The sequence below is a fragment of the Pygocentrus nattereri genome, chromosome 18 (assembly GCF_015220715.1).
Source record: "Pygocentrus nattereri isolate fPygNat1 chromosome 18, fPygNat1.pri, whole genome shotgun sequence".
Classification (NCBI taxonomy): Eukaryota; Metazoa; Chordata; class Actinopteri; order Characiformes; family Serrasalmidae; genus Pygocentrus; species Pygocentrus nattereri.
In genome coordinates this window covers 22,552,868-22,579,735 of record NC_051228.1, presented here as the reverse complement: position 1 = coordinate 22,579,735, position 26,868 = coordinate 22,552,868, and the positions used below count along the sequence as shown (strand labels likewise).

At 39.2% G+C, this 26,868-nt stretch overlaps 1 protein-coding gene across 1 annotated transcript in view; it reads left to right on the top strand.

Moving 5' to 3' along the window:
• The window catches only part of si:ch211-127i16.2 (probable flavin-containing monoamine oxidase A), an 84,159-nt gene that overhangs the window by 27,075 nt on the left and 30,216 nt on the right, over positions 1–26,868 (top strand). Inside the window, exons 8-9 of the mRNA XM_017708127.2 lie at positions 21,066–21,166; positions 22,501–22,659. Coding sequence (XP_017563616.1) covers positions 21,066–21,166; positions 22,501–22,659 — 260 coding nt within the window. The remainder of the gene's footprint in view (positions 1–21,065; positions 21,167–22,500; positions 22,660–26,868) is intronic.

Sequence of the window (26,868 nt, the reverse complement as noted above, 5' to 3'; positions counted from 1 at the left end):
AAACTTTACAGTCTGCACAGTGCAGTCAGGCAGGTGATGTTCTCCTGGCATTCATGAAACTTGTCCATCAGACTGCCAGATAGAGTGTGATTTGTGACTCCACAAAATATGTTTCCACTGCTCCAGAGTCCAGTGGAGCTATGCTTTACATCGCTCCATCTGACACATGGCATTGTGCGTTTTGATCTTAGACTTGTGTGTAGCTGCTCAGTCTTGGAAACCCATTTTGTGAAGCTCCTGATTCTTTTGCAGACATTTAAAACTCTTTAATTCTAAAGTGATTCAAAAGAGGATAGGCACTGTGTGCTTCAGCACTCAGCAGCCCCACTCTGTGAGTTTGCATGGTCTACTGCTATGTGGCTAAGCTGTTGTTGCTTCTAGGTGCTTCCTTTTCACAATAATAGTGCTTACAGTTGAGAGGGGAAGATCTAGCAAGACAGAAACAGACTTGTGGCATCCTGTAACAGTGACAGTGTTTAGTCACTGAGCTCATCAGTACGACCCATTCTACTGCCAGTGTTGCAGAGATTGCAAGGCTATGTGCATAATTTTATCCACCTGTTCGCAATGACTGTGGCTGAAACACAAGTGAAGTTGGTTTGAACAGCACAAAATTGTATTGAATGAATTATATTTGCATAGATTTGCCAGACTTTTTTTGAGACCATCAGCCTGCAACCTTTGCATTCACTCGTCTTTTGCCTGATGTGTTCATGGATAGTAAGTGCTGGAAAGAAAGTTTACATTTCATTTATAGCAGAAATCAGTAGATTGCTTGTGTAAAAAATTATTAATATTGCTCATATTTAAAAATACATTTTGCAATGACTAAAATGTATTTGGATATACGTTGCGTCTTCCCAGTAGAGGGTGGGTCTTTAAGGATCAGTGTTTTAATGGGCTAATGCTAAATCCTTAAGAGCTGATGCAATCTGTACAAATAACGTTTTAGTGAAGTTTATGATGGGCGGCACGGTGGCGTGGTGGGTAGCGCTGTCGCCTCACAGCGAGGAGGGCCTGGGTTCGATTCCCCGGCCGGGCGGCCAGGGTCCTCTCTGTGTGGAGTTTGCATGTTCTCCCCGTGTCTGCGTGGGTTTCCTCCGGGTTCTCCGGTCCAAAGACATGCAGTCAGGCCAATTGGACATGCTAAATTACCCCTAGGTGTGAGTGACTGTCTGTGTCTGTCTGTCTGCCCTGCGATGGACTGGCGACCTGTCCAGGGTGTATCCTGCCTTCCGCCCGAAGACTGCTGTGATAGGCTCCAGCATCCCCCCGCGACCCTGACGGAGAAGCGGCTTAGAAAATGGATGGATGGATGGATGGGTGAAGTTTATGCTAATTTATGCAAAGCGGGTATGCTTACTCTTCACTGTGTGTGGCCCCATTGTCACTGTGACATCAAATGCACTTTCAGTATATCAGCAAGGTGGGTCTTTCCGATTGGGAATTACGACTATGACTGTTCAGTTGCGCATTTTCAATTCAGAGGTTGTGTTTTCCTGAGTTCCAAGCACAGTGGAACGCAGCATGAGCCATCCTTCCACTTTGTAGCTTCTTCCGTGTTACATCTCGTCTTGGCTGTCCCAGGCTCCGGAGCCCTCAGGTTTATCCTCTGATCTATCCATCTTTTATTATGAAGAGGTCTGCTTCTCATCTCCTTCCCCTACTTCTCTATCATTCATGAATTGCTGAGTCTAACTCTGTATTAGTTAAGGTGTCCCTTGTTTGCTAAAGCCACTGAGTGTATTTGTTCTGTCTGCAGCCAATGAACACAAGTTCTTTCTGTTTATTTGTTTCATATTCTAAATGATTTAATTCAGAATGTGTAATTTTCACAGCTCGTGTCGTGTTTATGCTCAAATGTTTACAAAGTTAATACTCAGCAAATGGCTGTAAAATGAAGTCACGTCCTGGCGTATTCTAGCAGCGGCCTAAATTTGGTGCAGATGCTGTGTGAGGTAGTAGGAACAGGCAGGAGATATGTGTGGGCAGTTTCCTCGCTCTCTTTGAGGAGTGTGTTCTTGTAGAAATCTAGCTGCTGTGATGTTTGTGTGGGTGAGTTAGATTTCTAGGTTTGGTGAAGCACATGTGGGTGATTAGGTAGGCAGTTTTGTGTGTGTGTGTGTGTGTGTGTTGGTGCCTTGAATTGTGGACCAATTTTTTATGTACATATCTGCTGATGCTGATAAACAGTGTAGAAATTGGGTCTACACCTACCCAGAATAAGCTAGTAGTATACCATAAACAACAAAATCAAGAAACTAAACTAAACAAAATTAAACAAAATCAAGTCAGTATGTCTCAGTATCTCTAGAAGACTCCTTCAGCAGTGAATCAATCATGATCAAAAGGAGGTCTTAGTGCAATCCAGTATTAGGATCAATCACAGTCAGGAAAAGGTCTCAGAACAACACAGTGATTGGGGTCTAATCATAGTGAGAATGAAGTCTCAAAACAAATGCCAGAGTGATTAGGATCAATCACAATCAAGAGCAGATCTCCAAACAAAAACTCAATGATTAGGATCAATCACAGTGAGGAAGGGATCTCAGGAAAAATGACATATTAATCAATCAGTCAGGGGGAGGTCTCCAAGCAACGCAGTAATTAGCAAGAATCACAGTCAGGGGGAGGTCTCAAAACAGATGACACCATAATCAGAACCAATCACAGTTGGGGGGGGGGGGTTCCACAACAACTACATCATTAGCAGCAGTTATAGTCAGGGAGAGCTCTCAGAACAAACAATGTGGTGATTAGGACCAATCACAGTCAGGGGGTCTCAGAATAAACAAAGTAGTGATTAGGTCAAATCACAGTGAGGAGGAGATCTCAGAACAAATGATTGGTGATAAGGACCAATCACAGTCAATGTGAGATCTCAGAAGAATTTATGAGGGGAGTAGGACCAATCACAGTCAGGGGGGTCTCACAGTAAACAATGTCGTGATTAGGTCCAATCACAGTCAGGGGGAGGTCTCAGAACAAACAGTGTGGCTATCAGGACCAATCACAGTTAGGGGGAGGTCTCAGAACAATTGATATGCCAATAAAGACCAATCACAATTGAGGAGCGATTTCAGAACAAACAACAAGGTGACCAATCATAGTCAGGGAGTGGTCTTAGAACAAATGTTGTTGTGATTAGGACTAATTACAGTCATGGGGAGAGGTCTCATGATTAGGACCAATCAAAGTCTGGGGGAAGTCTCAGAAGAAATGATGTTGTGATTAGGACCAATCACAGTCAGAGGGAGGTCTAAGAAATAAACAATATGGTGAGTAGGACCAGTTACATTCAGGGAGAGGTCTCAGAAGAAGTGATGTAGTGACTAGGACCAATCACAGTCTAAGAGAGGTCTCAGAAGAAATTATGTGGTGACCAGTCACAGTAAGGGGGAGGTCTCAGAATGAATGAATTGTGGCTGAACACAGTATCAAAATACTGACATTCAAACTGCATCAAGTCTATCATAATTGAACCTCATATTCCAAAATCACTGTCATTGAAGCACCACCTTCAGATCAGTGCATGATGATGCATCAATGCATTTTTACACTCTTTAAGTTGTAGCTGTGTGGTAGCTGGCTGCCAGCTGAGCATTTCACTGCTGCCTGACCTCTCAGCTTCGGTGACAGAGCATCGCTAATGACAGCTGGTGAGATTGGTGGCAGTCTGCCCCACCAAAATGCCACTTAGAGTTTTTAATTAAGGCCATGTTTATGCTGTAAGAGCACAGGTATGCAATGCATTAGCATCCATTTCCACGCGACAGCCTATTTTTAATGAGTTTTCGTCACCCGCAGACGTTTGAACGGATATCAAATCAATATTAAGCCTGAAAAGCCTTACTTTGAATTATTGGGCCAAAAGCATGAGTGTCACCGAGCATTTGTACACACCATAAGCCTTTAGTGAGCCAGCGCTTATACTGTATCTAACACAATCTAATACTGTAAAAACTTTAATAACAATATAATAGTAAAAATATACCAGTGTTCAAAGGTTTGCAGTCACTTGTATTAATAATCTTTGCTATGTTATATTTGGTAATTCGATTCAGTAGATTAAAATATTACAAACTACAGTTTAAGTTTAACCTAAAGTTAATTTTCGATGCTGTATTTAATATTTCAGGTATTCTGTGAACATCAAGAAGCTATTGAAATTTCACTTAATCATCAGTTTTCAGTTACTTCTTTAAAAAGTAGTACCTTCTTCAGCACAGTCTCCATCAGTCTGAAGAACTCTTTCATGATGCAGAGAACCCTTTAATCATGCAAAGGGTTCATTGTTTTTTTTCCAATATTTTTTTCTTTATAAGTCACACATTAGATATTGCTTATACACAGTAATGTTACCAGAGTTAACAAAATTGATAAAATTATCCCCATCTCCACCCCCGAACAAAGGAAGGGCAAAAAAAAAACACAAACACAAACAAACAAACAAAAACACTGCAATGTCTATATTCACACATCAGAAATAGTCCATAATAGAAGCACTGTAGTAATGTTAAGCTTCACATCTACTTCAAGGTCCTTAGTAGCTATAAACACCAATCTTCTTTTAACAGATAGTTATGGAGAGTTGGAAGAAGACATAAAAGTGATAAAATTTCGCCAGATTTTTGCAAATGTCTTAGGCTTTTTTCTTAAATTGTACAGAATCTTTTCTGATGGAACATAAGAAGAGAGTTCTTTCACCCACATCGAAAAGTTTGGAGGCTCACTGTTTTTCCACTTCTGGGTAAACCTAACATTAGCTTCCCCCATTTGCTGAGAGCGAAGACTCATCCCCTAACAAGGTCAGCCTAGGGCATAAGGAGAACTTAACACCAGTTATGTGAGAGCAAGCCCAGAACATGTGAAGGACAGAATCTGTTTCTGTCTTGCATCTTGGGCAAAGAATAGAGTATCTACAGTGTATCTTGTTAAGCCTCTCAGGGGTGTAGTTTGTTCTATGAAGTAAATTAAACTGGAGGAGCTTGTGTCTGCTGTTGAAATATGTCCGGCCTATTTTACAAATATGCTTCCACTCTTCTGTCTCAAAGGGGAGATTTAAATCTTGCTCCCATTTTGTCTTAATTGTAAGTGTTTCTGTATTGGTTAGTTCCCACAGTGTTGTATGCATGTAAGAAACAAAGCCCTTTGCGGTATGACATTCTAGCAGTTTGGCATCCAAATCAGCAGGTGTTAAAGCTTGTAGTCGTCCTCGTTGCACCCTAATGTAATTTCGGACTTGTAGATATTTAAAGAACTGTTTATCGTGCAGCTGAAATGCTTGTTTTATTTGGTCAAATGTCATTAAGATATTGTCTTGATATAATTGGCCAAATGAATGTATTCCTTTGTTAAACCATATATTAGTGGTACTGTCTCTTAATGGTTCCGGTAAGCCCGGGTTGTTTTGGAATGGCATGGCTGGATAAACTAGTTTCTGGTTTCTGTTTTTTTTACGGATTTCCAACCATAGCTTACAATTATGTATAATATGGGAGTTGCTAGTGGCAGATTTAAGAGTGTGATATTGAGAAATGTAGGGTAAACTGGATAGAGATGTATTTGCTATGAAATGCTCTTCCACTTGCACCCAGGTGGGGGGATTTTGAAAATCCACTTACGAGACCCAAATTGTCATTGATTGGGCAGCCCAGTAATACAGCTGAAAGTCAGGTAGACCAAGCCCCCCTTCATTTAAAGGACGACATAGCACCTTAAGTTTAACTCTTGCATTTTTCTTGTTCCATAAGAAACTTATAATTAAGCTATTAAGACGCTTAAAAAAATACTGAGGAATAGAGATAGGGAGATTCCTGAAAAGATATAAAAATGTAGGACGAATGTTCATCTTTATGCAATTTACACGTCCAATTGGCGAAATGGGCAAACGTTTCCACCTTTCTAGCTCCTGTTCTGTCTTTTTTAATAATGGGGTGTAATTAAGGTCAAAGGTGTGGTTTACTTCGTTAGTTATGTGTATACCCACATAAGTAAGCTGATGATTCCAGGAGAAGTGAATATTTATATGAGATACCTTTTCTGCTGCTGAGTTAATAGGCATGATGACACTTTTGGTTTTGTTCACTTTATAGCCCGAAACCACCCCAAACTTATCTAGCAGCTCCAATAAACTCTTAACTGATTTTTGGGGTTGAGTGATATATAACATATCATCTGCAAATAGTGAAATGACATGCATCTTGTCAGTGATATGTACTCCATGTATTGTTGAGTGTTTCCTAATGGCAATTGCTAAGGGCTCAATTGCAAGTGAGAACAACCCAGGAGACAAAGAGCAGCCTTGCCTCGTACCCCACGTTAGAGGAAAAAATGGGGAAATATCGTTATTAGTTTGAACACAGGCCATGGGGTGTTGATATAAAATCTTAATTATTTTGAGAAAATTTGGGCCAAAATTTATTTTCCTTATTATTGAGCTTAGGTAGTTCCACTCAACATGGTCAAATGTTTTTTCAGCATCTAAGGAAACTGCAAGAACTGGTTCGTCAGTGTGTTTGGCATAGTGTAGAATATTGTAAAACCTTCGTATATTATCTGTACCAGAGCGTTGGGAAATAAAACCAGTTTGATCTTGAGCCACTAACTTTGGTAAAACCAGAGCCAGCCTATTGGCAATTACTTTTGTTAAAATTTTGTAGTCCGTATTTAATAATGATATAGGTCTATATGAACCACACAACTTCGCATCTTTTCCTGGTTTTAAGATTACAATAATTAAAGCTTGTTCTAATGTTCCTGGAAGTTGACCATCTTCAAACATTCTATTGTACTTATCTTTCATGGGGTTGATCAAAATGGGTGTAAAAACGTTTATAAAAATCTATAGAAAAACCGTCTAATCCTGGCGATTTACCTGTTGGTAGATTTGCAATAGCTTCTTTAATTTCTTCCTTTGAAACCTTCGTTTCTAGATTCCCCTGTTCCTGGTCTGATATTGCTGGAATTTCAAGGCCATCCAGAAAAGAATCTATATCAGCTGTATTACTGTTGTGTGATGTGTAGAGTAACTTATAGAATGTTTCAAACGCTGAGTTAACTAACTTAGGGTCTTTAGTAACTGTGCCATTTGTAAGTTTAATGGTAGTAATTGACCTGTAGGCATCTTCCCTGCCTTGTCTCCATGTTCATAGTATTGGGCTTTATTTCTGAGGATAGCATTTTCAGCTTCACGAGTAATTTGAGTATTATAGTTGAGTTTTTAGCATTAAGTAGATGAAGTATCTGTTCGTCTTTTGTGGTGCTGTAAGTCTCTTCTAGTTTTTTTAATTTCTAGTTCTATGGAGCACAATTGTGTTAAATAGTTTTCCCGCCTATTTACTGAATAAGAAATGATTAGGGCTCTAAGATATGCTTTCATAGATTCCCAAATTATAACCGGAGATGTAGAACTTGTTTATATTTAGTGTCTATGTTAGTGTTTATAAAATTCACAAATTCTGAGTCATTAAGAAGGTGAGCATTAAACCTCCATCGCTTGGGCCTAGATAATACATATTGAGAGGAATAAAGGAGAGTGATCTGAGATAGTTCTGGCTAGATATTCACATGATAATACTCTAGGTTCTCTCCCGGTGTGTATAAGGAAAAGATTAGTTCTAGAGTAACTATTATGTTTATGTGAATAAAACGAATATTCTTGTTTGATTTTATTTAATTCTCTCCATATGTCTATAAGGTTATGACTCCATATTTCTTTCTTTAGTGCTTTAGCTGCCTGGGTTAGGGGTGCCTGAAATGTTGATCTATCCCGCATATCCAACACCAGATTCATATCTCCTCCAATTATTAGTTCTGTGGATGCATACATTAATTTAAAGAAAAGGTCTAAAAAAATTTTGGTTCATCGTAATTTGGCCCATAGACATTGACCTAAACAAGTGGTTCTACGCCAATAAATCCTCTTATTATTATAAAGCGCCCACCTGCATCTTTTTCAATAGTTTCAGGCTGAAAGGAGATCTTTTTGTTTACCCAAATTGCCTCTCCTCTGGATTGTGATTTAAAAGATGTAAAAACAGCTGCCCTGGCCATTGCCTTTCAAGTTTTTTATGTTCCTCGTTAGTTAAGTGGGTTGCAGAAAGGCAAAATCTACCATTTGAGTTCTAATATAACTCAGTACTTTCTTACATTTTAAGACATTATTCAAGCCATTGGCATTCCATGATAAAAATCTATATACTGAGGACGTCACTACCATCTTTTCCTTTACCACAAAGTGTATTAGAACCTATTACTACAGCTACTAACTGAAAAATGAATGACAAGGAAATGAGCAAATAAACATCGCTACGAATTAGCAGTGCCTTCCCACAGATACAAGTAAGTGAAAGTAAAACCAAACTTTCATTTAGAACAAGACCATAATGATGTATAACCAAATAAAGAAAAAAGATCTGGCCCTTCCACCCTCTGGGTCTACTCCCCGAACAAACTGTAGCCCTAGTAAACTCCCCCATTACACGCTCAGGTGAAGCGCTCAACATTCTCATCATCTATATCGGTCTAAGCTCTGCAGATAAATAGAACTAAACTAGCAGCAGTCCGTCTTTTAGAGGACATACCTTCGTCTCGTGGAGCTGAGAAAGCAAACAAACACTGACCAGTGAATTTTAATCAGCACTGAGTCAAATCGTCCAATCCAGACCGCACGCCATGAACTGGAGAGGACCTCGGCAGCTACCTCATATTTGCGAACTTGGTTTTCCCTGGAGAAGCTGTGGGTGATGCTGCCGAAAGTAGTTCTCCGCTGACGACCGAAAGCCAGGTCATATATTGTCACTGTTACAGAAGATCTTTGTATCTCAGTTTTTATAGTTTTTTATTTCTTATTTTCTTTTAAAAAGTTATCTCACTGTGTTAAAATTTCATGACCAACCAAAATTCAAAAACTCTTAAATTAACTTTGAGTTAATAATGTTTTTTTTCTTAATCCTGTTAAAGCAACATTGTGTAACAGTTGTTGCGGTCTATGCAATATTAATGCAACTATTGCTAAACACCTTTAGATGAGGGTGTGGGGTCACCTGGATTTATGCAATGTCTACAGACCAGGGCAAGAGAGAGAAACGCTTGCACCAAGGATGCTTTGATAAACTGGATTTGATCAAACTACCTTGGACTACATTCAGTGATAGACAAAAGAAAGTAAAACACAACCAAAAGGATAAAAGTTAAAAGGACAACGTAGCATGTAAAGTTCAGTTAAATGATATGAGGCAGGGTGTTACTATCAGTGTGTGAAGAGTGGGAGAAGAGGGTTGCATTGACAATCCAACACAATGGGCAGCACTTTGAACACATTTTATAAGTGGTCAGAAACTTGTAAATAACTCATGAAAGAATAAAGTAAAAACCAAGCACACCATTGTTTTTCTTGTGAAATTCTCAATAGGTTTGATGTGTCACATGACCCTCTTCCTGTTGAAAAAACTAAAGTTGGATCCAAAATGACCGACTTCAAAATGGCCACCATGGTCACCACCCATCTTGAAAAGTTTTCCCCCTCCCATAAACTAATGTGCCACAAACAGGAAATTAATATCACCAACCATTCCCATTTTATATGGGTGTATCCATATAAATGGCCCACCCTGTGTATATATATATATATATATATATATATATATATATATATATATATATGCTCACTGGTTGGAATATGCAGCCACTGTTGCTCTTACTGGATATTGTTGAAAGTTCTAAATACTTCTGATGAAGCTTATTTTGCCACTTTTTTCCATTTATAGATGTTAATTATCTTTTAAATTTGAGCAAATGCAATTCATTATTTTAACTGTTTGACAGCCCTATTATTAATATTTTGCCTGTCCCTTATGTGAGAATAAAAATGAGAAAGTAGATGAAGAGGGGAAAATGAGGTTGTGGGCTGCTAGTGACCTGAGCTTTGCATGTAAAGGCTAAGAGCTCTTAAAATGCTTTGGAGGACTGAGATACTGTGATTTAAGTGTAGGCGCTTTCTGGGTCATTAATTAAGAGACTATTCTCGTGTTTGCCATTTAATGTGAGGAGTCATGTTTATTATGCGAGTGGGAAGAATTTCTCACCCTGCCTCTCCCCCCAGCCCTGTCTAGATCCCTTAAAGCAGAGAGCTCAAGAGCAGTCCTGCAGAAAATGTTGATGCTTCTTCTGCTCCATTAGCCTGGAGCGATGCAAACTCAGCCCGTCCTGCTGTGCGCTGTCGCCCTGGTAACCTCCATCACGAGGTGCCAGCTGCTGGGGGAAAAAAGCGAGGAAGATGCAGACAAAAAGGCAGCCGTGAAAGAGAAGGAATGGGATGGTTAAGGGACGGGCGCTGGGTTGCAGGTTGTGCAGTGTTTTCGCCCGTGTGGGTGTCGGACAGGCAGTTTAGCCGAAGATGAAGACGGCTCCCACCTCGCAGTGCTGAGACAAGCAGATGGCTGCTGTCTCTCCGTCACTCAGCGCAGGAGGATATGATTGACTGCCAGAGTGGGATCTCCTCACGGTCGATAAGAGCCATGCATCCTCCACGCTTCACTAACTCCACCCAAACTAGCGCTGTTGCACAATTTGTCTCAAGTCCTGGAGTGGGCTTGTTAGTCATTTATTTAGACTCTTAATAACAGAGGTTCTTTGGAGTGCTGCCACAGAAAGACTACGCTTGGGTTCCACAAAGAACCTTTCAGTGGATGCTTCTTTGAAGAGTCATCATCTGACAGTAGAGAGGACTTTTTAAAAAGTTTAATGACTCCACTTAACGTAAAGTTTAGCAATGAGTTTGAGTATTTTTTCTAGATCCATATGTTTGGGGGGTGGCACGGTGGGTAGCGCTGTCGCCTCACAGCGAGGAGGGCCTGGGTTCGATTCCACGGCTGGATGACCAGGGTCCTCTCTGTGTGGAGTTTGCATGTTCTCCCCGCGTCTGTGTGGGTTTCCTCCGGGTTCTCCGGGTTCCTCCCACAGTCCAAAGACATGCAGTCAGGCCAATTGGACATGCTAAATTGCCCCTGGGTGTGAGTGTGTGAGTGACTGTCTGTCTGCCCTGTGATGGACTGGCGACCTGTCCAGGGTGTATCCTGCCTTCCGCCCGAAGACTGCTGGGATAGGCATCCATGGATGGATGGATGGATGGATGGATATGTTTGGGCCAAGAACCATTCAGGTTTATTTTTAGATTTATTTTCAGTACACTATGTTCTTTCTTTCTTTCTTTCTTTCTTTCTTTCTTTCTTTCTTTCTTTCTTTCTTTCACCTTTTCACTCTTTCTTTCTTCCTTTCTCTTTCTTTTTCTTTCTTTCAATCTTTCTTTCTTTCTTTTTTTTTTCTTTTACCCTTTCTTTCACCTTCTTTCTTCCTTTCTTTCTTTCACCCTTTTGTTATTTCTTTCTTTCACACTTTCATTCTTTCTTTCTCTTCTTTCAATCTTTCTTTCTTTTACCCTTTCTTTTTTATTTCTTTATTTCACCCTTTCTTTCACCTTCTTTATTCCTTTCTTTCTTTCACCCTTTCTTTCTTTCTTTCTTTCTTTCCTTTTTTCTTTCTTTCACCCTTTCATTCTTTCTTTCTTTCGCTCTTTCTTTTTTGCCCTTCTAGCCTTTCTATTTATCTTCTTTCAACCTTTATTTTGCATTTGGAGTAGTTCTTGAGTGCCGTATTCACTCTTCATACTTGACATGAAACAGAGCTTATAAATCCTTAGTCTAATGTCTCTCATAGAAACTGGAATAATTCCACTCAGCCAACCTCCTCACTGTTGATCTACTGCTGCTCAGATTATTTAAACATGTCTCTTCTGACAAAGACAGCAAACAGCGTTTTTAATTACTGTTTCTCCTTTTCATGATCACTCAAATGATTTGTAACATGATAGATTAGTGTTGCAGCACTCGAGAACAGTCTCAATACCATAAAGTAGCGGCCACCATCTTGTCTCGCTCTCAACCTTGTCTTGGTACAAGGAAGGCTTGGAAATTTATCTTGAGTACTGCAACATTAATCTACCACTTAAATCATTTGAGTGATAATGAAATATGAACAGTTATAAAACACAGAATGAAACAGTCCGTTCACTGTTTCCCAAACTTTTGCAACTCATAACCTGCATAAATGACCACAAAAGCTTTCACTGATACTACTGATTTGGCAGCTACAGAGTGCTGGATGTCAGAGTGAAGAGAAGGTTGTGTCAGTTCGACTGATTTAGATTTGTATTCCCTGTATATTCTCCAGGTGACGGTATAAGTTGTTGCCCATTGCCACCCTGGACAAAAATACAAGCTGAGAAATCTGATATCTGGATTATGATACTTGATACTGTGGAGAGAGAGCAGAGAGGAAGAAGGAGCAAGAGGAAGAGAAAGAGTGGGCGACAGGAAGACGGAGAGAGTAGGACAAAGGGAGGGAGTAGGCTTTTCAGAATAAAATTTGAATATTTGTTGAAATCAAAGAGTAAATGCATATCGGAATGCCAAAACATTCACTCAGAAGTTTAAGGCTTGCAACTTCGGGTATGATCTAGGCCAGTTACTGACATTGTCACAGATGACTACCAAGCAGAGGGAAGATTATTTTGTGTGTGTGTGTGTGTGTGTGTGTGTGTGTGTGTGTGTGTGTGTGTGTGTGAGTGTGTGTAGAATTAAATGAGGTTTTACATGCTATAGGGATATTTGCAGGTTTCCTGCAGCTCAGTCATACTGAATGAGGCAATAATTTAACTTTATAACCTGAATAACACCAAGGGGCGAAAATCCATTCTTAGTGAGGTATCAGTGATCTGCTTCAGACTTTTCTGACTAACCAGGGCTCTGTATGAAGCTGCATTGTAGCACAGTCAACTTATCATTGCAGAATATTTATAAGATGCTACTGCAGCCGCTCATGTCACTTGCAAACTTGTAGATGGAAAATTTCTTCAGAAAGATCCATCAGAATTGGCAGATTCTTTTTTTTACCATCATTCAGTTAAAGACTGTGCTTTTGGGGTCAGCTGATAATTTATGCCGAATGCCCCCTTATGGATTCAGGAGAGATAACACTGGCTTCGAAATGGGATGTTTATCTTCTTACTTATTTTATTTGCAACGTGAGGTATGATGTTTTTTCTTTTGGAAAAGAGCCTGTTTAAAAATGGAATATATTCGAATATTTCACAAACAAACAAATTTGAATTTGATTTCTGATCTCATCTGACAGGCCTAAAAGGGAGACTTCAGAGACGCTGACAGAGCGAGAGGTAGGAAAGGAAGGGCAATAGAGAGAGAACAGTAATGGTATGGAAATGCAATGCTAAACAGCGCTCCATGTACAATTAGCAAGCCAAATCATTTGTTCTCGTTCCTGACAGAAGAATGTAATCAGACTATCTGCCTGATTGCCTCCGCTTCATGAAGCCCGTTCTTGCCCTCCACGTCTCCCTCGTGCCAAGCGGCGCTCGTGTCGTTCGAGCAGCTTTGAAATGTCAGGACTGGAGCGAAAATTAGCATTAACTGCAATTACGGCACCCCCTACCACCCCACCCCACCCCTCTCCAGCATGCCAAACACATATGAACTCTCTGCATCGTCTTTAAGTGTATGATAGAAGCGTACGGTGACATTCTCACTTAGAGCTGTCTTGCACACCATTGCATCCATACTATGATAATAATATGTGTCCATTACTGCATTAATTACTATGTTCTGTACAGTTATAGTCTGTTTATTTACTGTGGAAACAGTAGATACAGTAGAGAAGCTTTTGTCTGCTTGAAGATGTTGATTAGTAGGCAGGAGATAATTAACCATTAGAAGTCATAAATTAGTTATCATTGTTCTTTTGCGTTATTAATGACTATGTTTTGCACTATTACAGCCTGTTTACAGTAGATTTGCTTTGTAGGCAGCAACATGGATGATCAAATTGTGACTAATTAAATTAACCCTTAGAGTTATTATTGTCGTTTTGTATAATTTCATTTACAATTCATTATTATTTAACTGTAGATATTTAGTTATCTAATGAATTCCATAGTTATGCAATCAAATTCAAATCATAATAAAATATCCACTCTTATGCTTACAAACACAAATGGATTGAAAATTTAGTCACAGCACTTTTTATACGATTTCTCCATTTCTTCCAAAGAGCTATGAGTTAGAAATAACAAACCCTTAAGTGCCCAGGATGTACTGGCTTCCTCACTTTTGTAAGATGAACCAGTTTGCATTGTTTTCCATATAATTAATGAATAATAAGGCTTAGGGTGTAATAAGCATAGGAATTTAAAGGGCAACTCTGATTTTGCCAAATGATTTAATCATTCAGGGGTTTAGATGTAAACAAAGTCATTCAGAGTGGTTTGGTGTAAAATGTACCTTTCAATTTTTTTTTACCATTGTAGTACTAGGAACCAGGCGTCATTATGTTTACACTACAAATATCACCGTTTTATCTGCTATCCAAAATGACAAGTGAGCTTATATGCATCTTATAAGGTTTTATAAGTCACAATGATAATGTTAAACTGGTGTTAAATTCTAAAAATCCATTTTCTCGGGTAATGTTTCTTCCTTACAACACCCTACATGCACCTCTCCACTCTGCACACGTTTTGTGTTGTTTGTGTTCGTGGAGTTGCATCGCACAGTGTCAGCAAAACTCAGAGCTTATATGAGGAGCTGTCATAGATCAGAGTTGTACTTTGCTGGTTAATTCTTCAGAGTGGTGGTGAACTCTATCTCTCCCCTTCGGCTCGCTCTTCTTAAATCCGCTGCAACTCATTTGTGTGTTCTGGTTCAGATTAATATGGCTCTAGGACATTTTGGAAACAGACCTCTTCAAAGTCCTCCACATGCTCTGCCTCTTCCAAAAATAAGTAAGAAAACTGTAAAAATATTAAAATGAAAGCAAAAGCTGCTGCTGGCGTAGAATGCGGTTTTGAGAGGAAACACAAGTAATCGTGGAATAAAAGTTTGGACTAAAATATATATTTAGGCCAAAACTTTGTAACAAAACTATCACAAAACAATCTCTTAGGTATCAAGCAATGCATAACCATTCTGTGCTTCGGACGTCTGGTTCCTAGGATTATAATGGGGAACATGAATTTCTCTTAAAAGGTACATTTCACACCAAACCACTCTGAATGATTTTGTTTACATCTAAACCATTGAATGATTAATTTTACAAAAACGGTGGCGATTCCCTTTAAGGGCTTACTAAAACACATGGTTTTGTTATTGTCAGTGATGACTGTGACTGCTAAGGGTTAAAAAGCTGCAGTATCTTTTTTAACGTTTACCTCTTCAGTAAGTCTTTAGATTTAACTAAGAAATGTCCTTGACTGAGTGGTTGCAATCAGTATGCAGGAGTTTATTTAAAGGCCCTGTGTTCTGTACTTTCTTTCAACACATTTGTAATTTTTATGCACCAAAACTAGTGAGAAATCATTTTGGATCACCACTTTCCAACCTCTCTGTATCATTCAGAAGTAAACAGTTTAGGAATCCTGAGGAATGCACATCTTCCAAAAGCAGTCTGGGCTGCAATGATCTATTTGTTTTAAAGTCAACCTGAAATCAATTTTTTGAGCATGTTAGTTTGTGTCATATTAAGCACAGTTCATTGCGTCATATCATTCAGGTTTCTCTGTCACTGTGTGTGAGGAGCAGGGGAAAAATGATATCAACAGTAATAAATTAGTATGTCCTCCCTTACACCACCCTTACCAATTGATGAGCACGAAGACCCATCATCATCTCTACTCCCAGCTGCTCATTCCTGTAAGTCGGCAGAACAAATTTCTTTTAACGTGCCCTGTGATAAAATCAGCCTCAAGTGGCTTATTGCTTTTATAAATGGTGGCCAACATCAAGTATGATAAAATACACATTTTTCCAGAAAGTAATAAACAAGTATGCCACCAAGAAAGGTAGTTCCTTTAGAGTGTGGTACTGTTGCCAGGCAACCAAGCAACCAGTGTTTGGTCACCCATCGTTATATATTGTTATCACTTCATGAACCTTTTAACTTTTTGTCATTTAACAATGACCATATGGTAACACAGCATAGTTTAATGCAAAAACATTTGCTTCAAAAGTACTTTTGGTCACCAAATTACCACCGTTAGTCTTATTTTGCGCCAATCCAGCAGCGCCCCTCTTCTCATGCTGGGGCTAATCTCAGATGGTTCCCTGCTCCCTACACCCCTAGTGCTCCCTACACCCCTACGTAAAAATTAAAATACTGGATCCTGCAGCCCACCAGTGCATAATATAGCTAAGAAATAGTCATTTGGGACTCATCAATACTCAATAAATTATGCACTATTTAGCTGTAGAGGTTAGAATTTGTAAACCTTCTTAGCTAGCACACTATTTAGGAAATATAGAGCTGTATGGGATTCTGGGTTTAATGCTATTTCTGACTGAAACATGAAGATTTGAAGCATTTAATCCATTCAAGTGACATTTTTAGACTTTTTATGTTTTTTTTACACCGAATCATACAATAAGTACTTTAATTCAAGCTTGTGATATTAATGATGGAGTTGTTTAGGCTTTTAGCTACCTTTTAGCTTGTTAGCTGTCTGACCAACCTAGTTTTAGTTAAGAACATAAGTCATCAGTCCCACTGTTTAAACAAAAAACGGGTTCTTACTTCATCAACATTCTCGGTGGTCCATGTGAGCAGCATGAGACTCAAAGATTATTCCATTAACAGCACAAGGCTTTTCTTGTGCTGTGGCCCAGTGATACAGAGTTTAGTTGTTGTAATGCAATCATACGTGTGCGTATATCGTGGATTTTACAATGACTTGCAACATGGCTCAGCCAATCAGATTTTAGGACTGGAATGATTCATAGTTATTTATAATGATTGTTTACATCAAACATCAAAGACGTCAAGGACATTTTGGTCTCTCATAATACAAGCCCTTTAAACACATTGTACATTACAGTATGTAGTACTCCCAACTCTCTTTATCTTTAAAAGGTACACATCCAGATTTAAGTTCAGGAATGTTGATGAGGTTTATGAATGTTGAATGAGGTGCAGTAGATGGCAACCAATCAAAACAAAGGACATTTACACATATGAGTCTTAAAGGCATAGTGGCAAAGGATAATTCACATAATATGAGCCCTTTAATGTGTATAGTGGTATATGGCATGGTATAGTGACAGTACTCACATTACAATGAGAAGAATCACTTGGTGAAGTGAGACTCCAGAACTCTGTAAAGCTGCTTTACTTCGTGTTCCGGAAAAGACAAGCAGAATTGAGCTTGGCTGTAAATAAGGTCGTCAGAGATTCTGGCGCTCTATGGTTCTGAATGCTGTAGAGTTTACAGTGATGGGTAAAAGATGAGCTGAATTGCGGACGGCCGTTTGGCAGCTGTGAGTCATGGGCTGTGGCTGAAGCTCACATCCGGAACAAGGTCATTCTCACGCGGAGTGTTTCCTGTCCCACATAGGCCCCGTGGACCCTCAGGACCCTAGGGATACGTACTGGATAGCCTGGTCCACACTTACAGTCTCCAAATGGATGTGCCTTAATTATGGCTTTTAAGAAGGCAGACAAGGTAGTAGTGTTAAATCACAGGGATTCTTTTATAGATTGGCAATTTCATGGAGAGCCAGTCACTGGGGCATTGGATCCAATTTGCCAGAGTGCTGTCCGATTAGAAAGGAAAGGCACTCAGATCGATAAGATGGGTTGATCAAAGTGCTATGAGTTATCCTTCCATCTATACACGGACTCTGTCCTCACTCTGCAGCTCCTCGCCTCACTTTATCTGCTCTCTCCTTTAGTTTTTCATTTTTCTTCTTTATCTGTATCCTCATCTTCCTTTTGCTATTTTTCTGTTTCTACTTTTAGCTGGATCCTTCTGTTCATGCCCCCCCATCTCTCTCTCTCCTCTCTCTCTCTCTCTCTCTCTCTCTCTCTCTCTCTCTCGCTCTCTCTCTCAAATACATACACTTGCTAACTCTCTCTCCAAAATACACACTTTCCCTTATCATTTCTATCTGCCTTTCTCTCCCCACTTCTCTTTCTCTGTCTGTTTCTGTCTTTATCTCTCTCTCTGTTCCTTCTCTGTCTCTCTTTCTTCTCAATTTCTTTCTCTGATTCTGTCTGTTTGTCTGTCTGTCTGTCTCTTTTTCTCTATCGCTTTCTTTTCATTCCGCCGTCTCATTTTCTGTCTTTCGGTATTTCTCTCTCTGCGCCCCCCCCCAGGTCTATGTTTCTCCATATTTTCCTTTTTTCCCCTCTCTTTCTCTCCTTGTTATCTTTTTTCCTCTCTTTTTCTTTCCCTGTCTTGCTTGCTTTTTCTGTCTCCTTTTTCTCTTTTTCTTTCCATCGTTTCTCTCCCTTGATTTCTCTGTCCTCCCGTCTCTCTTATTCTTATCCCTCATTCTCTTGCTCTCATTTTATTTTTCTGTCTGTCCCTCTCTGTGTCACCCCCTTGGTCTCTCTCTCTCTCTCTGCAGCCTCTGTGGTTAAAAGAGAGATGATCCTCTTTTCCTCTGGATTCTTTCTCCTCCGGGTTGTTTTCTCTGCTCTTGTTAGAGCTCTGAGGCTCTAAACACCTCTCATCCACAGATCGCTGATTTACTCTGCCCTCACTGCTTCCACAAAATCAAAGAGTTTTTACGCGTTTGAAAAAAAATATATTTAACCCTTAGAAGTCAGAGTTGTTATCAGTGACAGTAAAAGTCTGCTGTCATTTTATATGAATTATTTCTCACTCGTGGCTCTTTGATGCAAACCGAGAAATTCAGTTGAAAGTGCAGATTCTGAACTTCAACTCTATCCCACTTTCATGAGTGTAGGAGGAGACGTAATGATTTGATGTGGTTATATTGTTGGATGTACAGTGATCTTTTATAATTTAAAGATTCTATCAGTGCTGTACTCACTGTATCCATGATAAACAGGCTATCACTATACAGAACACAGTCATTAATGAAGTGACAGAGACACTTTGTAATGGACGTGGAAAACGTCACTGCACTCCTCTTTTCTACACTTAAAGAAGATGCACAGAATCAGTTCGTATGCTTTTAGGGTCTGTCTGTCTGTCTGTCTGTCTGTCTGTCTGTCTGTCTGTCTGTCTGTCTGTCTGTCTGTCTGTCTGTTGGGAGAGTAACAGCACATATGACGAGTTCATTAGTAAAATGCAGAGAATCAGTTCTTATGCTTCTAGCATCTGTCTGTTAGACAGACAGACAGTTTGTCTATCTATCTATCTATCCATCTATCTGTCTGTCTGTCTGTCTGTCTGTCTGTCTGTCTATCTATCTATCTATCTATCTATCTATCTATCTATCTATCTATCTATCTATCTATCTATCTATCTATCTATCTACCTATCTATCTATCTATCTATCTATCTATCGGGAGATTAACAGTACATGTGAAGAGCAATAAATGCCCCCATTTATAACATTAAGGTGACTGTCATGAGTTAGTCTTAAGTACATTTGGTCAAAAAATCCATTATGTCAAGGCACTGCATGTTCATGTTTTACAGCAGAAACAGTCAAATGCAGTGATTTTCTCAAGCAGAACCTGACCAATCCATTCAGCGAATGAGTGCACAGTATTTAGGTCAGGTGATGCAACATTGTCTAACTGTTTTAGGGAGAATCTCAAATGGTTCCTGTCTCTAAGTGCACTAAGCAGGTATTAAAGTGATAGCAGCTGCATCTAAACAGAGCCCACTGTGTGTAACAGGGAACCACTTTGGATTCAGCCATGTGTGTACAGTTCATACTGGACACAAAGTGCAATAGGGTGTAAAAGCCAAAATTTCATAACTCACATAGTGCACTATGTAGGGCGCGTGTATCAAACACAAGGCCCGTGAGTCAGACCATGCCCATGACACAATCTTCTTCAGCCTGCAAAAATATTTTCATTTTCTATTAATATTAGCCTGTTTCATAATGTGCTGCACTACAGTCCCCAGCATGCACTGCAACATTATGTTTGCTCCAGTTCTTCTACCCCAAAACCAATCTATGGGATAAAAGTTTACACAACTCTACACAAGTCCACACCAGCCATATCACCAAACACACTAGCTGTATTTCAGCTGGAGTTTAACCATTATAAACACTTAACGTCAGCTCAGCAGCTCAAAACTTAAGCCCAAGTATTAATGACATTGCAGTAAAGGATGCCAAGTGTCTAGTTCAAGCAAATAGGCAGGGTTAAAAGAGTGAGCACATGGGGACATTTACATTTTGAATATTTCAAGTGTCCATGTAATATTTCAAGGTCTGCTAAAAGATACTGTATTTTACTGCTGATGTTTTTGCGTATTTTGAATAAACAGCGGCCAGTTTGGTTGATGCCGATGTGGGGAGCAGTGAGTCATCTGAGATTCAGCCATAGGATTTTCCATCATGCGATCTTGTATATGTGTAATATGTATATTGTATACCCATTAATGGACTATTTTTCCTTGTTGTTTTATGTAATGAGTGTGAAATATTGCACTTAAAAGAAAAAACATTCCTTTAAAAGAAAAAAAATTCTTTAAAGTGGAATGAACTCTTCATATACTGTCAAGATGTTATGTGTTGATATTCTGTATTATAATAAAGTCATATTTACAGAGCACTAATAATTCTGCACAACACAGATGAATAATAATACAACATTTATATAATTAAAATAACATTTTTTAAATTTCAAAACAGAAGATTTCACAGTAACATGTCCTTCTGCAGACATGTGATCTCATTAAACAGGACTACTGGCCTATAAACAATACAGAAATAGATGAGAAGTACCCAGATGTCTATTTTAGATCATAACAGTGTCTTCCAGGAAGGACGGTAAATGAGAAAAGCTTGGAAGACACTGAAGGGCAAATCAACAAAACAATATATTTCAGCACCCTGTTTCAAACATTCATTTGAAACTGCATTGAAACCATTACACCATTACTGTCTGCTGTCCATCTTACAGATGCTCAGAATTAGAATGGACATCCATACTATTTAGGGTCTTTAATGTAACTCTGCACCACTATGTCCTCACTCTGTTCTGGCTCTGCCCTCCTTTTACTTCTCCAGCTCAGATCCAGTACCAGCCTGCTCTTCCACTGGAGCGCCAGCGCCTTACCCAGTGCATGCCTGTTGGTCACATGATCAAGTTCATCATTACTTATCCTACTGTGAGTTACACATATGGTGTTTTCTTTTTTATTCGATGTCCGTCTCATCTTCTCTGTCCCCTTTTCTCCTTTTTGTTACTGTTCTTCTGCTCTACTCATCGCAATTTCATTCTCTGTCCTTTTCTCCTCTCTCTTTCCCCATTCTGCCCTTCTTTCATCTCTCTGTTCTATCCGGCCTGTTTTTGCTGCATGTTCAGCCACTCTCTCCAGTGTCTTTGCTTAAATGTCATATCATAATGCTCACTGGCTGCTCTTCATTCATTCTTAGCCTTTGTGGGTTATATATTTAACAGTCCATAAGTATTCCTTTCATGCCAGATGGTAACATGTGCACACCATACATTAGCCTAACTGTATTAAAGTTTGATCACATATGGCGATATGGAAGATGCGTAAGACTTTTGTCAGGCATTAGTTATGGATGAAGTTCTTATAAGCAAGTATAATTTTGGTAGAAGCTGCAGGCGCGCTCAAGTGTGTTTCTGCCTGTTTTTTTTAAGTGTGTTTTAGGAAGCACTCATTTTAAATCGAAGGAAACAGACATCCCCCAGACATGTGCATGCTGGCAATAAATGGTTCTTGTACTTTGGCTGAAGACATTGGACGCCAATTCACTTGCAACAAACTGCAAGACGAGCTTTAACATTGCTTACACTGAATTATCAAGGCATTGTTCTAGCAGTAATTTAGAGAGTCAAAAACAATTGTGCAGTGAGCTCAAGAGACACTGCACATGCATAGGGATGTGTCATAAATAATCATAAATGCATGAATTGAAGCAAGCATGTTCATTTATGCCAAAAAGGCTGAGATCTCCTCTTCGGTGCCTCTCCAGTAAATTGTGTTCATCATGGAGAGCAGTAGGTGTATGGCTGTGAACCATTTCAGCATTTTCAGTACAGTTCAGCAGGTACAGTCGTGTGCGAAAGTTTGGGTGCCCCCAATCAAATTACATAGTGTGTTGATTTTCTAAGTGAGGATATGTTAACACATGCTCTACAGAGAACACACTTCCACACATTTTAATGCATGACTACTGTTTAGTAGCTGAATTTAACATATTGGGAACAAGGAATGCATGGAATCTATCTATCGATTTCTTTAGATCTTTAGATTTTGTGTTATTTTTTTCCATTCGTTCATTCATTCAAAAACTAAAGCAAGCTGGTTTTGCTGCTTTGTTTCCTGTTATTGACCATATAAACTGGGAATTTGTTTTTTAAACTTTAACAGTGTTTACACACAACATCAAACTGTTTTAATTAAATTATACAAGGAGAATTCTGTTTTTCGTGGTATCCGACCTTTAAGAACTTACTTTTTGGTTTGCTCAGGCATTTTGGAAGCAGAAGGGCCTTTCAGGGGAGATTGTGGCGCGACCCTCTGAGAACTGCCCTTTTGGGGTCACCTTCGATGCCACGAGCCCAAGAGGGAGTCCCGCACTGGTGGGGTTCATTGCCGGAGCGCAGGCGTGCTGCTGGAACAGCCGAGAGGTGAGAAACTGAGAAAAGAGTGAGGGAGAGAGAGAAGGTGAAAGTGTATGTGTGAGAGGGAGAGAATATGTGAGATGCACAGAGGGACAGAAGGAGAGAACATGTGAGATGCATAGAGAGAGAGTGAGAGATTGACAGAGAAAGACAGTGAAAGGGAGAAAAAGACATAGTGGAGGAGAAAGATCAAGAAAAAGAGACAGAGAGAGAGAGAAAGAGAGAAAGTCAATGAAACAGACATACAGACAGGCAGCGTGGAGAAAGAAAAGGAGAGAGATGACAGAAAGAATAACAGAGGGATAAAGAGAGACTGAGAAACAGAGAGGGAGAGAGAGATAAAGGTAGAAAGACAAAGAAAGGGAGAGAAAACCATTATCAGAGAAAGAGAGAGAGAAAGTGGGGAAACAGATAAGAGAGTCGAGAAAAGCAGTGAGAGATTGAATAAGAGAAAGTGAAGAGTGAAAGACCCTGGACGACAAAGAGAGAAAGAACAAGTTAGGGAGCAAAAGAGAGACAGAGTGGGAGAGAGAGAGAGAAACAGTGAGAAAGTGAGAGAGAGAGCAAGAGAAAGAAGTGTGAGGGGAGTGAAAGTAAGAAAAGTGAGTGAGTGAGAGAGAGAAAGAGAAGGGAAGGCAAAGTAAGAAGAGAAATGAGTATACGAGAGAGGGAGAGGGAGAGGGAGAGGTAGTTAAAGTGAGTGAGTGGTTTTAACAGCACACTGAACTCTGTGTGAAGGGATCATGTCTCTGAGATTTGTGCTGTCTGCAGATTCTCGCGGGTAACAGTGTGAAGGGGATATTTACACACTAGAGGGACGGAGGTGAAAATGGATCCAGTCTTCACGTTTAGAGCTCTGACGACTTTTCCTAAGTGATGACTTTCAGCACTATAAATATGTATTTGACTGTGTGCGTGTTCACTGAGGTGTATGTGTAATTATCGCTGGTGGAAATCCAATAAACAGTCTTAGATTGTTGCTGAATTAAGTTGAGATTTTCAAAAACGGCTACACTTCAGTCATTATCACTGGACACAAAGCTTTTCCTCTACACTTTTAAAGAGCAATGACAGCCCAGATAACTCCACTCTTAGTTTAACTTTGAAAAATGCTCTAAAATGGTTATTTAGAACAGTGGTGCACAGCTGTGGTCCTGGAGGGCCGGTTTTTAGCACCAGTGTTTTCCCTTCTCAAACACACCCACTAAACCTGGAAATCAACAGATGAGTATAATCAGGTGTTTGTGCAAGTAAATCACCTAGTGGTGGGCACCAGCCCTTCAGGAGTTGTGCTTTAGAGTGGTCTGATGAGAAACAGACTCAGAGTTCTTTACAGTAGTGCTGAACCTACACGTTCTGCTTTTACAGTCATATGCAAAAGTTTAAGCATCCCAGTCAGATAACACGTTTTACTTATTTTTGAAAATATGTAAAAAATAAGTTAACACATCCTCTACAAGGAACAAACCCCTAAGTATGTTTTAGTGCACAATTGATTTGCTGGGTTTAACTTACTGGGGAAAAAATATAAAATATAAACTGTCCATAAGTCGTATTATAGTAGTATTGTGTTCTCTGTAAAGAATGCGTTAACTTCTTTTCTTTTCTTTTTTTTTTAACAATACATGCTTCTCCAGGTGTGCCAAAACTTTCGCACATGACAGTATATGAAATAATGGTGGTAAAATAGTAGTAAATCTGGAAAAATATGATTTCTTTGGGGACTTTGCCTTACAACACCCCGCATGTGCCTCTGCACCATGAACGAATTTTCAGGCCATACATTTCAGGCCAAAGCTTCTCGTAAATCTGTCAGGAAACGATATCTCAGTGATCAGGCAGCTTATTTGTAACCATTTCATGAAATAACTTTCAGTCAGAGACCTTTTAGAAGTATTAAAAGCTTCAATCATGTGATTTCCGTGACCACCACTGTGAACAGTTCAGACTCTAAAAGTTTCTCTAGACTGGAGCGTTTCACATTGAACCACTTTAAATGAAGTTGTTCACGTATTAACCTTTACATCGTTTAGAAATTTGGAATTTTCCCTTTAAATGTGTTTCCTAGAATATCCCCCCTATCCAGACCAAGATGTTTATTTTGGAGGGTGTGTGTTCTGAGTGTGAAATTGCTTCATTTGTCGCTTATTGCTCACACACACAGTGGTCTTGCAGCTCCACTCTGTCTGAAAGCTAAGAAGCAGATGATTCCATCTAAATGGGCTCTTTGAGGCTACATGTCTGATAACTGGCCCCTTTCCCTCTGCTGCTGATAAAACGCCACGTTGGTGGCAGTCATTCATTATAAATGCAGCTCAGTCTGCATCTGCCTCTGTCCTCCTGCTGCCTTCATTCAGAATTCAGCAACATCATCAAGTTTTAAGACGGACGCTCTCTTCCGCCTGCTATGTTCCATAAACACGCTGTTCTGAGCATGCGTTGCTGTTTGTTATAGATGTCTGTCCCTATATGGACTGTGAGCTCTGATGTCTGCACTCACCTGTCAGAAGTTTAGAGACACCTGAAAAGTTTCCAAGAAATCTTTTCACTGTTACTTGCTAATTAATTCATTAATGGCCATATGTGAAATGTTAAATTTCCTTTTGCCTGCCCTGAGTACAGAACAACAGAAGTTGCAGAAGCAGTTATTAATCTCAGTGTTACTGAGCTCTGCTAAATCCTGAGTAGACTGATAAATCAATGTGATGATCATTTATTAATCTCAGTGTTACTGAGCTCTGCTAAAGCCTGAGTAGACTGATAAATCAATGTGATGATCAGTTATTAATCTCAGTGTTACTGAGCTCTGCTAAAGCCTGAGTAGACTGATAAATCAATGTGATGATCAGTTATTGATATCAGTGTTACTGAGCTCTGCTAAAGCCTGAGTAGACTGATAAATCAATGTGATGATCAGTTATTAATCTCAGTGTTACTGAGCTCTGCTAAAGCCTGAGTAGACTGATAAATCAATGTGATGATCAGTTATTAATCTCAGTGTTACTGAGCTCTTTTGATGGATGATCAAGCTAATATCTCGGATGTCTCTAATGTTTTCGAGTGATAAATTTAGCATCAGTGTTATTCATAACTCCTGTTTTGGGAGATTGTGGGAGCAGCATACTTTTAGTACAGTGCATTCAGTGTTCAATCCTTTTTTTCTTTTTTCTTTTTTTTTACCCAACTCTGACAGCCATTAATCACTTGTGTCATTGTAATGTTGCTTTTCTATTAACTTATTGACCAAAACAAATCAAAGTGATCAACCTTTTTGGCTTAAAAAGTGAGTTTTTATCATTTATCATATTAAATTCTCCCTTTTCACATAGTCACCTTAAAATAGTGTTAATTAATCATGATTAATCACATTTTAAGTGGAAAAAGAGCCTTTTTCCTCTTGAAAGTGATGCATTTTGTTACAGCTTTTTACATGGACAAAATAAATTCACTCACAGGTACACAGGCATGAAAATTGCATGAACATGAGATGAGCAAGAAAATAAAATAAATGCAGATACCAGTATGAGTGATTTCAGTGAACGGAATTGCCAAAGACTAAATTGGGGGAAAATGGGTTAAAACATCTAGAAAAAAGAGGCAACAAATGTATGCATGATGCTCAAGAATGGCTTTTTATCAAATTTAAATGATAGTATTATGCTGTTACGCGCAAAAGTTTGAACACTCTGTAATTTTTTTTTTTTTTATTATTTTGTTATTTTAAAAAATGAACACACATTTAGATTAAACTTGAATACAGCAAAATTATTATATTTCAGGACACAATTCTGTTTATTTTGGATTTTTATATATTGGAAAAAAAACAAAATTTAAAATGTGCCCTAACTTTTGCACATTTTATGTTTTATTTTTGCTCAATAAGTTCAGTTCAGCAAGTAAACACTATCAGAGCAATACAATGTGCAGAAGTGTGTTCTCTGTAGAGGATGTGTTAAATTACTTAAGCTTAGAAAAATCAACAAAACCTCATTTGACCCGGGCACCCAAACTTTTACTTATGACTATAGCTTCTTGTAATGATTCACAGAATTGAGATGCTCACAGATAAAGGAATACAAGCAGGCTTTATTGTTGAGTCAGGGAAATGAGAATACAAGTACTTTGCAGATGAAACAATACCTCGCAACTAACTACTGCTAATGGCCGGGCTTATAAGCTGAAGTGATGATGTTATGTATTCATAGATACAGGTGC